Here is a 14242-nt window from a genome sequence, read left to right as displayed (position 1 = left end):
GCAAAATCAACTAAACAATATTCATGAAATTAACCCAAGAATGCTAACACTCAAAACCCTGATTCAAAAGGCTATGATCAACTGTCACTATCTGTAGTCAACTGCCGAACATTGTGGCCAACAAGTGAAAACTTCGGTCAATTAAAAAACAAAACCCTAGGTCCCAACTACATGCATAAAGTGTTATGTGTGCCGCTGAAACCCTTCAACTGCACACATAGGCTTGCATGCCTGCAGTCATAGCCGAAAACTACCTGTGTCATGCTTGCAACTGAGGACCAAAACCCAAGAACACATGTGCGAGCTTCAAACCATGCAATTTCAAACCTGTGTGAGCTAATCTCTGCGAACCTGCCTCAAACCTGTGCAAGCCAAAACCAATAAAGAGAATAGAAGAATGATCCAAGATGATGTCCAAATGAGGTTGATTTCACTTGTATTTATAACATTCCAAGGGTGTCCAATTTGATTTAGGGATGACCTGATCAAATATGCACATATGGTTTTTAATTCAAAAATACACTTTCCCTTGTCCAAATTGAGCGCTTCAATAGTCAAAATTGGTCCTCTTGAAAAGAGGAATCTAGTCCCAAGGTTAAAATTTGTTACCGAGCTTCAAAATTAACATCCCCTTCTTGAATGTTCTCATCGCTCATTAATCTAATGACACCCTTATCCACCAAGTCTATAGAAAAAAGACTCAAACAAATAGATACCTTCATGCCAATTCCAACCATCACCCATTCCAAAAAACTATCATTTTAAAAACTCCGATTACTTAAGCCTTTTGAATCTTTTGTTCATAGTTTCTCGAAAAAGAAAAATGCCACCTAACATAGGCGTTATTGGCTAATTGTCACTCCCTATCTCAAATCAATAAATCTTTTCAATTGATTAGTCACTTTAAATTAAAAATTCATTTTGAGAACTACCAAAGACAAATTAAACCCAATGCTTAGACATGGAGTTTACCAAGTTCTCTACCCTTGTGGAAAATCATACATTGGTCAAATTGGTAGATCTTTCAAAGCTAACCGAGGTGTACATACTATACCCCCTCTCAGTTTGATTATTAAAGCCTACAATGGTGCACATACTATACCCCTCTCTATTTGAACATGTGACTTATTAAGAGGAAACACATTGTTAACCATTACACGAAGGCTAAAGGTTCAAAATTGAAGTCATCATTACCCTTCAAGGGCTCTCTAGCCTGTCATAGAAGGGCATAACATTATTTCCCATGTAAATTAGAATTAAAATGAAAAATTACCTGTTAAATTTGAAATGAAAATTATTTTGGATTTTTTCAATTAAAAGAGAGTGAAATTTTTAATAATATATTCTACTTTTCATTATTTTAATCATTGTTTTTTTTAATTATTCATTTTTATATATACCATGACAAAAAAATGTTAACAATTTTTCCATATTATGATAGTTAAAAAAAAGAGATGTTATCATTTTTATACAAAGTCCTATTGTTATGGAACTCATGCATACATGTATCACCTATATATTGAAATTACATCTTAATAATGGGATGTGAAGATCAAAATCTTTGGTTGTGGTGAATCTTGTTGCTTCTCACATAAGAGAAACAATTCCAATTCAAATAAACTCATCAACTTGTTGCATGGATTTACTAAGGCTTCTTACCAATATTTCATGGCTCCACAATGGATCTTCACTCCACCTATTCCACTTGCTTGTATTTACTACCTACTTTACTTGCTCCACTTGCTTGGATTTATGAATAGTACATTTGTGTGTTTTTTAGGCATACTTAATATGAGGACACTACCCTAGGTACCATGCATCAAAATTGATTCAATGCATGTTTGATTCCTTATTATGATAAATTCAATGTTGAATTAATATTCAAGTCAATCATTCATTTTTATTGACACAAATTAATGTTATTTCTTTTTCCTTTTGCAAATGGCTTTTTGCATCATAATGCAGATGTGCACCAATCATGAGACCTAAAATTTTTATGGCAAAATATTTTAGTAAGTTATATATATATATATCTTTTATGAAATATTGTGTTCCGGGAGGTTTTAAATAGTTGTTTTTTTTCATGCAATGATATTTGTAAAATAATACTATATTTTTATTATGTGTAAGGAATGAGATCCAAAAAATGAAAGAGTAAATAACCTTATTGAAATCTCTCTATATAAGTAAATGGTCTAATTGAATTCCCTCTATATGACTTTTATAGAGTAAACAAATAATTGTATTAAATTCCATATGATTTCTATATAAAGTGTAATATTGATTATGGTGTATGCATATTTGTTAAAAGTACATAAAATTCCTAATTCGAAGTAAACATATTTATCTCAAGTCTCCATAACTTAACATAATAAAAAGTGTGATGTTGTAAGATATACATGAAATTTTTAATTATTTTTAATTTTCATATGGAAAGAATAATTTATTTGAACTTATCAACATTAAAAACTAAAATTAAATTAATCTTTCAAATAAAAATATAATCCTAGTATAATCTTTTTCTTCAAATTTAAGTCTCATCATGCCTGCTCAAACTATACACAATCAAATTCATTATTATAAAAAACCATTCTATTGTTTTTAGACATTTTTATATTTATTTTATTATTATTTTTTTAAGTAGGAAAATTTATCATCAAACCAATAGCCCGGAGAACTTGGCCGATATTTACTTAACCACCATTTACAAATGAACTCATGCAAACTGACTCATCCCCTGTAAAAAAGAAAAAAAGCCACACCCGCTTTCATATCCACCCATATTTAAAACAAATAACAATAAATTACTAAAAATTTACCACAGTCAAATTTAATTCGCGACGTGTTCCTTGCGTCTTCATCGTAATACTCCAAAGCCACACGTTTTAAAGAGGAATCTAACCCAACTCCGATTTTCTAAAATATATGTGTATATTGTTAGCAAATAGAATTACCAATCATTAGGAAGGGGTATCGAACCAGATTTTCGTTAGATACTTTTCCATTCATTTCAGAAAGCACGCTAATCGTGGCTGTCGTGTCCTAAACTCTGGCACTTACTGGTTGAAATTCTCCTGTATTTGGAGGTGTTTGATAAAAGACAGCCACCAGGTTACTCGCATAGAAAAAATTGTTTGATGGGCACTACTTTTGGCGTCTCGCAAGCGTCTGAGATTCGATCCCATCTCTTTTTGGAACCCGGGTAACTCTAAATGCTCTGAATTTTGTTTATTATTTCGTCTACTAATTTGGGTTTTCTTTAAGTTTTCAGAAAAGGGAGGGTTCCATTAAAATTGGGTTTTGGTTCCTTCCGATGTCTTGGTTGCCCTTTTGATTTCTGAAGCCAAGTTCTGGTTTGAAGGACGGTTTTCTAGGTTTCAATGGTTTATAGAGAGATTGTGTGGGTAGATTTTAATTGAGTTTTATTGATGGATTTAATTTATTTATTTTCTGGGTTAATCGAGATCTGTAGCTTGTGATGGAGGGAGGTGGCTTGTATCCACATATTGAGATAGAGCCGGATATTGCAATGGAAGATAAATTTTATGATTTTGATCCAGTCCAGTCCGACAAAGAACAGTTAACTACGTGCTGTAATTCGGAGGTATTGTTATCCTTTTAATATTTTCTTTCTGCTTTTCGTGGATCCTGTTATTACTTAAATCTTTTCTGCAAGGGAACTTTTTCGGCTCGGGTTTCATCACAAAGTTTGTTGCTGTTATCCCTGCTGACAACCTCTCAACAGAACACGGCACACGCCCAAGAAATTTTATAATCAAGCTTTTCTAATTCAATCGCGGAAACACGATTTTATTCAAAAACGGAAGCAAGATCTTAAAACGCACTATCCTTTATCAAATCTGTAATTAAATTTCTGATTAAATTTAATTTTGGATTTATTCTAAGGGAGAGACCCTAAAGACGACGTAGGTGTATGGAAGAATGTTAAAAAGTATCTGTTTGTGGGTGTATTGTGTTAGTCATGATATTTACAATTTCATTATGTACATCACATAGACAAACTAAACTATGCCCTAAAATTATTTAAAGTGTAGTTTTGTCCTTGAATTTTTTTAGCTTTTTTCTAAAATAGCAAAAAAAATTCTGAGGAAGTAGAAACTGATGAAGTCATGATCTTGGGCCTAAAATTATAAAACCAAAATAACATGGATCTCAATAGAATGGTTCCACCAAACAGAAACTAAAATTCATTCCTTTGGATGTCGTTTGAACAAAAAGTCAAAAGTCCTATGCTGGATGAAATACAAACCCAAATGAGATTGTGGAATGGCTATAATTACCAGTTTCCTATGCTGGATGAAATACAAACCCAAATGAGATTGTGGAATGGGTATACTTACCAGTTTTGGCCATACCTGGCTCAGGTTCATCAAGACCCTGAACTTTTTCAGAATGGACTAACTAGTCCAGATAGCCTTCAAAACTTTCCTTAAAAGACACAAGAAAAAAACCCTACAAAATGTTTATGTATTTCCCTACGATTATTTTAAATTCTGAGTAATATGTATAATTTTATGTGTTTCACATTCCCGAATCTTTTGTTTTACCTCTCCAAAGTCTTGAATTTTTTTTAACCTTCCCTCCTCCAAAACTTATCAAACGTTTCAAGCATGGTAACTATGGGAATGGTATATGCTTATAAAAAACAGTGAGCACTCTTTTTGTTTCTAACCATATTAGAGGGGAGTGGTTGAAACTTTAAACTATCCTCATGAGGATGAATGAAATATATATTTGAATTCTGGAATAAGACTCCTTTATAGAAAGCACTGTGTTTGCTGAACATACCACAGGGGGTTCAATTTAACACACCACAGGGGGTTGGAAATTGAACCCATGAGGATGAATGAAATATATATTTGAATCCTGGAATAAGACTCCTTAATAGAAATCACTGTGTTTGCTGAACATACCAGAGGGGGTTGGAAATTGAACTATCGTTCAGAGAAATATCTGCCATTTTGGTGTGACTAAAATTGAAATGCTTCAACTGCTGTTTCGTCTCAATGCTATGATAGTCATCGACTCATCATACCATCTGTCTGTTTTCTAATAGATGCCAAGAGTTGGTCCTTTACTTGGTTTCTCTCTCTCAGGAGTCAGAATCCCTCATTTCAGTTAACCATAAGTGAAAGAACCAATATGTTCTTCAGCCACCTCAATCATTCTTACTGGTACAAAATCTGAATTGGTTGCCCTGAAAGTTAAACCTGTTATTCCAGCGATGACTGCTAGTCATGCTTGATGGACTAGTTGCAACAGGGATTTGATCTCCTTAATATGAGTATCCTCCTTTATCGGTCTATATTCGACATCTTCTGATAAAATAGCATTTCTTATGATGACTTATTATAATAATAATAATCTAATCCAAGCCAGACACCAAATTGGTCTATGAGATCCCCTTGTTGTAGGACAAGGGACCCGTGGATTTTCCCTCTTGCTTTGCTTCTGTATGTACTATGTATAGCTGCTATGGTTCTTACTTGTCTTCCTGGGCCTCTCATCTAGTCACAGAAAATATCCTGCAATTCTCTTGGCATCAGAAATTCAAAGACTTCCATATCCTAGCAAAGCCTTAGCCCACTCTGTTGACATACTTAGGGTTAGTCAAATGATGCAGAAATCATCAGAGCAATTCTAGATATGTTCACGAGAGTTCTATAATATACTTGTTTGATATTAAAATATTTTATATCTAATGCATTAGAACATCACAAGTAACCACATAAAAACTATCGTGTTTTGACGTTTCAAACCTCAAGATAGTACATCATCAGGAGGAAAATAAGTTTTATCTCTTTTCAAATTAAAGACCCTTACATTTTACTTCTTGTCAAACATTTCCCTCATTACTCTTCTTTCTCTTGAGTAACAAGACTTCATCACACATTTAGGCAGACTGGCAATATAGACATTACAGTATCCTCCTGCATAAGAGCAGTAACTCCATCTTTAGTCAACAGGGGTTTGAAAGGAGAATGAAAATGCTTTAAAACTGTTTTTGTATATTTTTTATGCCAATCTATCTTTAAAAGATTGAAGTGCTTTTGATAAATAAATTGCTTTCTTTGAGCGATCTTTCATACTCGACTTTCAGTTTTGTCTCTATCAGAATTCTTTAGGTTGTATGTCTGATTTATCATTTTCTTTTATGTGGTCATAAATTGTAAGAAATGTCCCAAAGTCACAATTATTTTGAAGATTCATAAGGCAAGAATTTACACGCCTTCATATTGAGGCTTTTAATTCTAATCTCCATTGCCAAAAGCAAGGGCCTAGTTACTAACGGAGAGTTCCTTTTTAAATTTTTTTTTGTGCCTGAACATTTTGTGTCGATACATTGCTTCATTTTTCCTTGATTTTACCGGGGTTCCAACTTCCAATGTATTCTCAAGCAATCGTCATGCAATATTTTGGAATGTGAGTTGAATTTAAAACACCTTTTGCCAATCATTTTTTAATGGTACTTAAATCAATTTAATACAATTTTTACCTCCAGATGAAGCAGGGAAGATTGCATGGCATCTAGACTTGACAGCTTTCGGTTGTAAGATTTTAATTATATTCTCCCTTGTCCATGTTGCCCTCTGTTATCACTCGAAATTTTACTTGGCTGTGAAAGGAAAATCCCGAGGTAATATTGAACCAGACTTGGAGATTGGAAGCTGGCCCTTCCAACCCAGAGAGGGCTCTCTCTACAACTCAGCTGTCCATTGTCACTTCAACAGCTGGTTGTATGCTCAGATCATTGGCCAGATATTTGGTAGGGTAAGGGTTTTACAGAGTGGTTGGACAGAGAGAAAATCCATTGGGCATGAAGTCAACAAGATGTATTAATCAAAGCTCTCAAGACTGGTTTATAGGAAAGTTACTCTCAAAGGCAGAAAATACAATATTGCATTAGACATAAAATTTGTTGCATTATGGTGGGAAGCAAGTAGAACAAATCAATTAAAAGAGCATCAAATAAGTGATAAATTCTATAATAATCAGTTTGATGAAAGAAATATTCAAATATGGAAGAGAAACCCATTCAGGGCAATGGAAACAAAGAAAATAACATATACTTAAAGACTGACTGTGGAATATCATAACCAGAATCTTTGTGGGAAACAATCCAGTACTTCTGCTTGGATCTTCTTTGATTAATATCAGAAAATGTTTTTACAAAAAAAGAAGTCTCTCGTTCTCCAGGAACCAACCGTTTATCATTACAAATGATGAAATATATAACAAATACTAGCCTCAGTTATCTCTAGCTTTTCAGAAAGTAAAATAATAAAAAAACAAAATCTAGGAAAGGCTGCAAGTTTCTCTTCGAACTGTCGGAACTGCTGGAATTAAAGCTGGAATTAGTCTTCTGTTTGTTTATCTTTCTGCCTTAGGAAACTCAAACATCCCTCTAAATCTGGATTTTATCTTCAATCCGCTGATTTTAAAGACTGTTTCAAATAATCGAGGAGATCAGATCTCATCCCTAAGTCAAAATGATGAGGTGGCTCATCAATTGATGACTAGGCATTTTTAAGAAAATAAATCTGGCGAATTCCTGAAAAATAGGGTCCAACAATCCCTTCGTATCTCTAAAACCGTGATAGCTGTGTAAAGACAGATGTTTCTTTAAATCGGTGTTTTAAGAAACGGCCGTTCTGAAACGGAAACGGCCGAGTTGGTCCGATTCGATGCCCTCAGGACTGACTCGGTGGAGGAAACGGTTCGTTTGGCCGAGTCAGCCATGACTCGGCCGAGTCATTGAATGACTACCGAGTCAGTCCTGAGGGCATAGAATCATGAGTTCATGCCATTTTTTCAAAATATGAATGATATACATAAGTTGGCTGCGGATTTTCAGACCCTGTTCCAATGACAATGTATATGTCCACAGATTGATGAATTACAGATCCAATGCTGAACTTTAGGCTGAAAATATTAGCCTCTATGGCCTTCTCATAGACTTCAGTTTTTGTTTCTTGCTTATATATGTTCGGGTCATCAGCCAGCAGGAATGCCCATGGCATATATAAATGAAGTTTTGTTCCTATCTCAGAAATAAAATTACTGGATCTTTTCCTTGAAAAGAAAATGACTTGGGTTTCTTTTCTTTATATTAGTGCACTGCTATCTTGTATTGTAATTCTAAATTAGTACATACTTAGGAAATAGTCGGTGCAGTTAATTGTCCCTGTTATCATCTTCATTTATATTTATAACAATTAATCTTGTGTGTGCCATAGATAAAGTTATAAACCAGGTAAGTGCATCTCTACTGTAGATGATCTGATGCTTGCAACCATGCATTCTCCTAGAGATCTGTCCTCTCAATTGGATTGCATACATCTTACCTAACTCAACTTAGACTGAACTCTGAAGTCAAAATTAGAAAGCTGCTAGAATAAAACTGAACTAATACATGTAAACTTCTAAGGATACCATGCAAACAGTTGAGGACAATTTGTGGAAATAGAACAGTAATCAATCCTACGTATATAATGCATTATAGTGCTCAGTCAACAAGAGAGGAAGTGCATCGTTGCAACTTGCAGTGCACAGCTCGAATTACTGTAACTGAAGTATCGACATCTGTTCATAAGTGTGTGCTGGACTGCCACATATGTGTCTGGGCTGTAGAAGACTATCTAAGGTACAATTTAACAAGTTGCAATTCCTATGCCAACTGTGTTAGGACTCAGGAGAGTATTAATGTAGAGTGAATCCCATCAATGGATATGCTGTCATAGCATGATAGCTGCAGATATCACATAGATAGGAATCGGACATCACATAGATAGGATATCACATAGATAGGAATGGTTTTCTTTAAAATTATGTTTAAAATCTTTAAAATTATGTTTTTTTATAAAAAAAATAAATATTTAATGTATTTTTTACAACGACCGAGTCATTGAAATCGAGCCGGCCGAGTCATTACCGTTTCGGAGTCGGAGTCGGAGTCGATCCTCGGCCGAGTTGGAGTTGGAGTCGGAGTTTTAAAACATTGCTTTAAATGAGTCTGTTCCTAACAAAAACCTCTTTTGGTTTTCAAAAATTCATATTGCCAGTTGTTCGAAAGCTCTGTTTGAAGATAGTAACTAAAACAGGGAAAAACATAGTGCCATAGAAAATTTTGGCAGCACCTTTGCTCTGTCACTTCACATTTGTTGGCCACTTCTTGGATTAATTATGTATAGATGCCCAACTTGGATCATAATAACCATTAGCCTCAATCTCCATCGATCCATGTTGGCAAATGTTAAAATCCTCATTGACCGGATGCGCAACTACAGTGTGCTGTATTTTATTTTGGCAGCGTTTTTTTTAAAATTTGAGTTATGACTTTAAGCTTAGGAGTTCAGCCCGAACTTTTAACATAACAAAGGCTAATCTTAAAAAAGATTTATATGTGTTAACACCTTCGAAGAAACAAATCTCAGTAACAAAACTAAGTGGAATTTTTCTTATCTTCAAGAAGCTCCGCATACCAATATCAAATTTATCTTCAAGTTTAGAATTACCTTTTCCTTTCTCCATAACTCTTTCCTGTTTTGCTTAGGTTTAAAAATTCAAAATTTATATGTAAGATATAAGTCTTATAGAGTAGATTTCAGTTGGTAGGGATATTTGATCTTCCTTTTGTCTTTAAAGCTCAAAATTACTGTTGGCCTGTCTTTCTTCAAGTCCTTTCTGCTTCCATGGTCCACGGTGTAGCAGAAGACTCCTTAATACATATTTCAATATCTGGGATATTTGATCTTCCTTTTGTCATTAAATCCCAAAATTACCGTCAACTTATGCAATATAATAAGAAAATGTACACGGATTTTGTCCTCTCTTTCTTCATAGCATAAAACTGGAATATAAGCTGAAACATTTCTAGCATTAGTCTCAACTGTTGGTAGAACAGTAGCACTACCCTCACATAACTGGAATCATAATATAGCTGTTCTTTCCAGTAGAGGGGAATACAAATAGAAAACATCTACTGGATGAGCTTCTGGGCCAGGTGGTACCAGGGAAGAGATATTTATTGAGAAGCGCGTGCCTCTTTGGAAAGATCATCATAAATGGTTGAAGCATATTATTTTTTATACATGAAGTATTCAGCCAAAGTTTCCCTTGTATAAGGAGTGAGATATTGTAATATAGTGGGAGAATCCACAGTTTCTTCTACCACAATGGTATATTCCATTGCGCCATGGTCTTGGAATGTATAACTAACTGAACGATGGAAGAAATTTTTGGCCAATTCCTACATAGACACAGATTACGATTTGACTCGTTTGATTAAGACTAGTATCTGTATCTGTAGCTACTGCTGTCTTGCCAGCTTGTATGTCTTCAAAAATCAATTTACTTCTGGCCTCCTTTTATATATCTATGTAAAGTTATGGAAATTCATCTCATTTTTTTTTTTTGCATTTTTTAATGATTTACCTATTTTTGGTCTTCTACGTACCTGCGTAATGTGATGGTGTTTCTGTTGAATATTAATTGCCTCAGGCCAACCCACAGGTAAATGAGGAGGCATTTTCACTTCCCAGGTCTCTGAATCAAACCTCCAAACATGTTGGGAAAGTACTTGGACAGAGCTTGGCTCCGAAGGAAATTGTAGATAACTCTCAGTCAGTATCTTCTGTTGACACAAAAACTGATCGTGAGACATGTATGGATACAGATGTTGCAAGGAAAGATTTTATCACAGCACGAAATGCTAACCTATGTGAACAAAAAGAAACCGGTTCACAGATAGATCAGAATTCAGGACAAAAGTACTTTTACTATGATTTGCCACTCTTGGAGGAAACTGGCCCCTGGATACCTGTCTCTGTTCCTCCAATGTCAGCAAGTGATCATGAAGAATGGAACAGAGGTCTGTGTGTTGCTGGGGGGTATTTTCCTGAGGAAGACTTTGGATGGCAACATGAAGATCAGGAATTGACTATGTGGACTGTTGTGAGTGAGATGCTGGCAGTGATTCCCAGAAAGGTTGGTAGTTCTTTTGCAGGAGCCAAACCTTCTGTTCCAAATCGTCTTATGGCAAGAGGTTCATTAGAGCATGCTTGGAAAGAGATGGCTGAAACCCTTTCAGATACAACTTTTAGTACTGCAATGGATATTTTGGATGCTGAACCTACAAAATGGATAGCTGACAGCGCAGCTTCTGCTTGCATGCTGTGTAATTCACGATTTCACCCAATCATGTGTCCAAGGCATCACTGTAGATTCTGTGGTGGAATTTTCTGCGGCGTCTGTTCCAGGGGAAGGAGCTTGCTACCTGAGAGATTTCGTACCAGTGAACCTCAACGAGTATGTGATGTATGCTGGGTGAGGTTGGAATCAGTACAAGGTCTTTTGATTAAAAAGGTGAGCCGTGCAGCACAACCAGCAACGCATGACGTGACGGATTTAAGCACCCTCAGATCTTGGTTGAATTTTCCTTGGGGACAGTCCATGGAGTATGAAATTTATAAGGCCACTAACACTCTACGGAGCTTTGTCAAGGTGAGACTTGACTTATTATCTGAGTTTCCAAGAAATTCATTAACTGTTGCTTTTGGTGTTGACTGTGGAAGACATGCATCCTATACTTAATCACTTTTTTTGCATAATATATTCTCTTTGTTATCTGGAGTTATAAGGTAATATTAGTGACTGGTATGTTGTCAATTGAAGTCCTCTCTTAGTCTGCATTTTCGTCCTAGTAAGTATTTCAAAGAGTGATACTTTTCTTGGCAATGCAGGTCGGTTCTCTCAGACCAGAAAGATCCATCCCAGATGCTGTTTTACGACGAGCAAAAGGTTTGTGTATTCTCACAGTTGTCAAAGTTGGTATGATGGTCACTTATAAGGCTGGAACAGGATTGGTTATTGCTCGAAAGGAAGATGGGTCATGGTCTTCACCATCTGCTGTCTCTTCCTTTGGTGTTGGTTGGGGAGCACAGGTATCCATATATTTTCAGCAGGACAATGCCTGTGCTTGTTGCAATGCACAGAAATGTTTTATTATTAGGTTTAATTTTGTGGTTATTATATATATATATTGGTTCATTGGTTTGTTTCAATTTAAATTGCGATATAGATTTCACAATTGTTGCATAAGTGTGATATTTGAATTTCAGGCTGGAGGAGAGCTGACAGATTTTATAATCGTGCTTCGAACGGATGAGGCAGTAAAGACTTTTAGTGGAAACATTCACTTCTCAATAGGTGCTGGGCTCAGCGCAGCTGCCGGGCCTGTTGGAAGAGCAGTTGAAGCAGATATACGTGCTGGAGATGGCGGCTCCGCAGCTTGTTACACCTACAGTTGTAGCAAAGGTAAGGTTCTGCAGGTTAAATAAACAATGCTTGTGAATAATATGGTGAAGAGGTTTATGCCTGCTAATGAATTTGGTTTTACTGGGTTTTTCATTATACAGGTGCATTTGTTGGTTGCTCGCTTGAAGGGAATATGGTTACTACTCGAAACTCAACAAATGCAGGGTTTTACGGGAATTCATCCATCAAGGCATCTGATATTCTTCTTGGTCCACTTCCAAGGCCACAAGCGGCTGTTCCATTGTACAATGCTTTGTCAGAATTGTTTGAAAAGTTCGCACGCTATAAGGCATTACAGTGAAACTAATAAGATTCTGCTCATGATGATTTTATTGTGTATATATAATTCAGTCATACTTGCCAGAAGCTGTTTGATTGGTTGACACTCCTGAACTACGAATGTTAAATATGATTGTAGCCATTTATTCATTATTTTTGTATTACTATTCGTTGTCACCTATGTTCAGCGATTTGTATAAGTTGCTAAACATGTGATTTACTTCATTATATATCATCATTCTATACAGTTCATTGTAATGAGTAGAGTTGTGGAACTCATTGGGACTAATACCATATACATTTGTATATAGAAAACCATTTCTTTATAGGGTATTTTTAAATAAAACACATTTTTTTTCCATATGGAGCAACCTATATATCATCATTCTATACAGTTCATTGTAATGAGTGGAGTTGTGGAACTCATTGGGACTAATACCATATACATTTGTATATAGAAAACCATTTCTTTAGAGGGTATTTTTAAATAAAACACATTTTTTTTTCCATATGGAGCAACCTACGAACTTAACTATAAAAATTTGAAGACGAACTTAACTATAAAAATTTGAAGTTTGCAGCTCACTTGGAAACATGAATTTGACTATCGAATCATGGGATCATCCCCAATTCACATGTAAATACCATACCATCATTGGATGTTGTGCTCTCCTATATGTGAAAATTAAATTATCTTATTTGAATAAGATAATTTTATTTTATTACTGCTAATTTTATCTGGGGTGGAATCAAAGAGAAAAAAATTCCACCTATCAAAACTCTCTATGCTGACTCGTCAAGTTTGCAGCTCACTTGGAAACATGAATTTGACTATCGAATCATGGGATCATCCCCAATTCACATGTAAATACCATACCATAATTGGATGTTGTGCTCTCCTATATGTGAAAATTAAATTATCAAAGAGAAAAAAATTCCACATATCAAAACTCTCTATGCTGACTCGTCCAAAAAAGAGTCCAAAAAAGATGGGGGTTGGGGTATCATGGACCTAAATCTGTTTCGCAAAGCCCTTCTTTGTAAATCTTTATGGAAAGCAGTTTTGGGAGATTCTCTATGGAGCAAGGCCATCAAATCTAAGTATATGGATAACAGAGACATAACTTTCTGGTATAGGCAAGGCACTATCAGAACCTCTCAGGGTTCTGCAATTTGGAGAAGTTTTCGAAAAATCGAGCAATTCTTCCTCCAAAATCTGATATGGAGTTTCCAGTCAGGGGAAAAGATCATTATTGGATTTGATGCCATTGCTGGGGGTGATGAGGTAATATCCATTTCACAACAATTACTTTGGGCCTTGCAGCATAGAGGGATCCTTTTTTGGGACAAGGCTATTCTCAGATGGGAGGGATCCATCCCTATATGGAAGTCGGCGTTGGAGTTGGGCCTCAATGATGAGATGGCTCTCCAATGGAACCAGATCATTTCGGCTATGAGGAACAGAGGTATTTTCCGATCAGAAGCTGAGGACAAGCTAATTTGGAAGGGGTTTGGAGGAAGATCGACTGTATATGTAAAGCATATCTATCTCCAGCTCCATCTCGCGGACCACGATCAACTGAATAACATCTTCCCATCCTCCTTCTGGAAAACAGGTTGCTCCCTC

At 35.7% G+C, this 14242-nt stretch overlaps 1 protein-coding gene across 3 annotated transcripts; it reads left to right on the top strand.

Moving 5' to 3' along the window:
* The first annotated feature begins 2924 nt into the window (after positions 1-2924).
* On the top strand, positions 2925-12873 carry LOC149139288 (uncharacterized). Of its 3 annotated transcripts, none has more exons than XM_089450188.1 (6): positions 2925-3202; positions 3473-3604; positions 10534-11523; positions 11763-11963; positions 12141-12336; positions 12438-12873. In XM_089450188.1, the coding sequence occupies exons 2-6, from the start codon at positions 3479-3481 to the stop codon at positions 12635-12637; spliced, it is 1713 nt and encodes a 570-aa protein (XP_089306314.1). In that variant the 5' UTR covers positions 2925-3202; positions 3473-3478; the 3' UTR covers positions 12638-12873. The 3 variants fall into 3 exon arrangements, with proteins under 3 accessions (XP_089306314.1, XP_089306313.1, XP_089306312.1); XM_089450187.1 differs by having other exon boundaries at positions 3465-3604; positions 10522-11523; XM_089450186.1 differs by having other exon boundaries at positions 2926-3202; positions 10522-11523.
* Positions 12874-14242: the final 1369 nt, after the last annotated feature.

This window comes from Pinus tabuliformis, chromosome X (assembly GCF_031772625.1).
Source record: "Pinus tabuliformis cultivar Carrire ecotype Pingquan chromosome X, CPIR1, whole genome shotgun sequence".
In the NCBI taxonomy this organism is placed as follows: Eukaryota; Viridiplantae; Streptophyta; class Pinopsida; order Pinales; family Pinaceae; genus Pinus; species Pinus tabuliformis.
The sequence above is the reverse complement of the archived record's forward strand: the minus strand, read 5'-3'. Positions and strand labels throughout refer to the sequence as shown.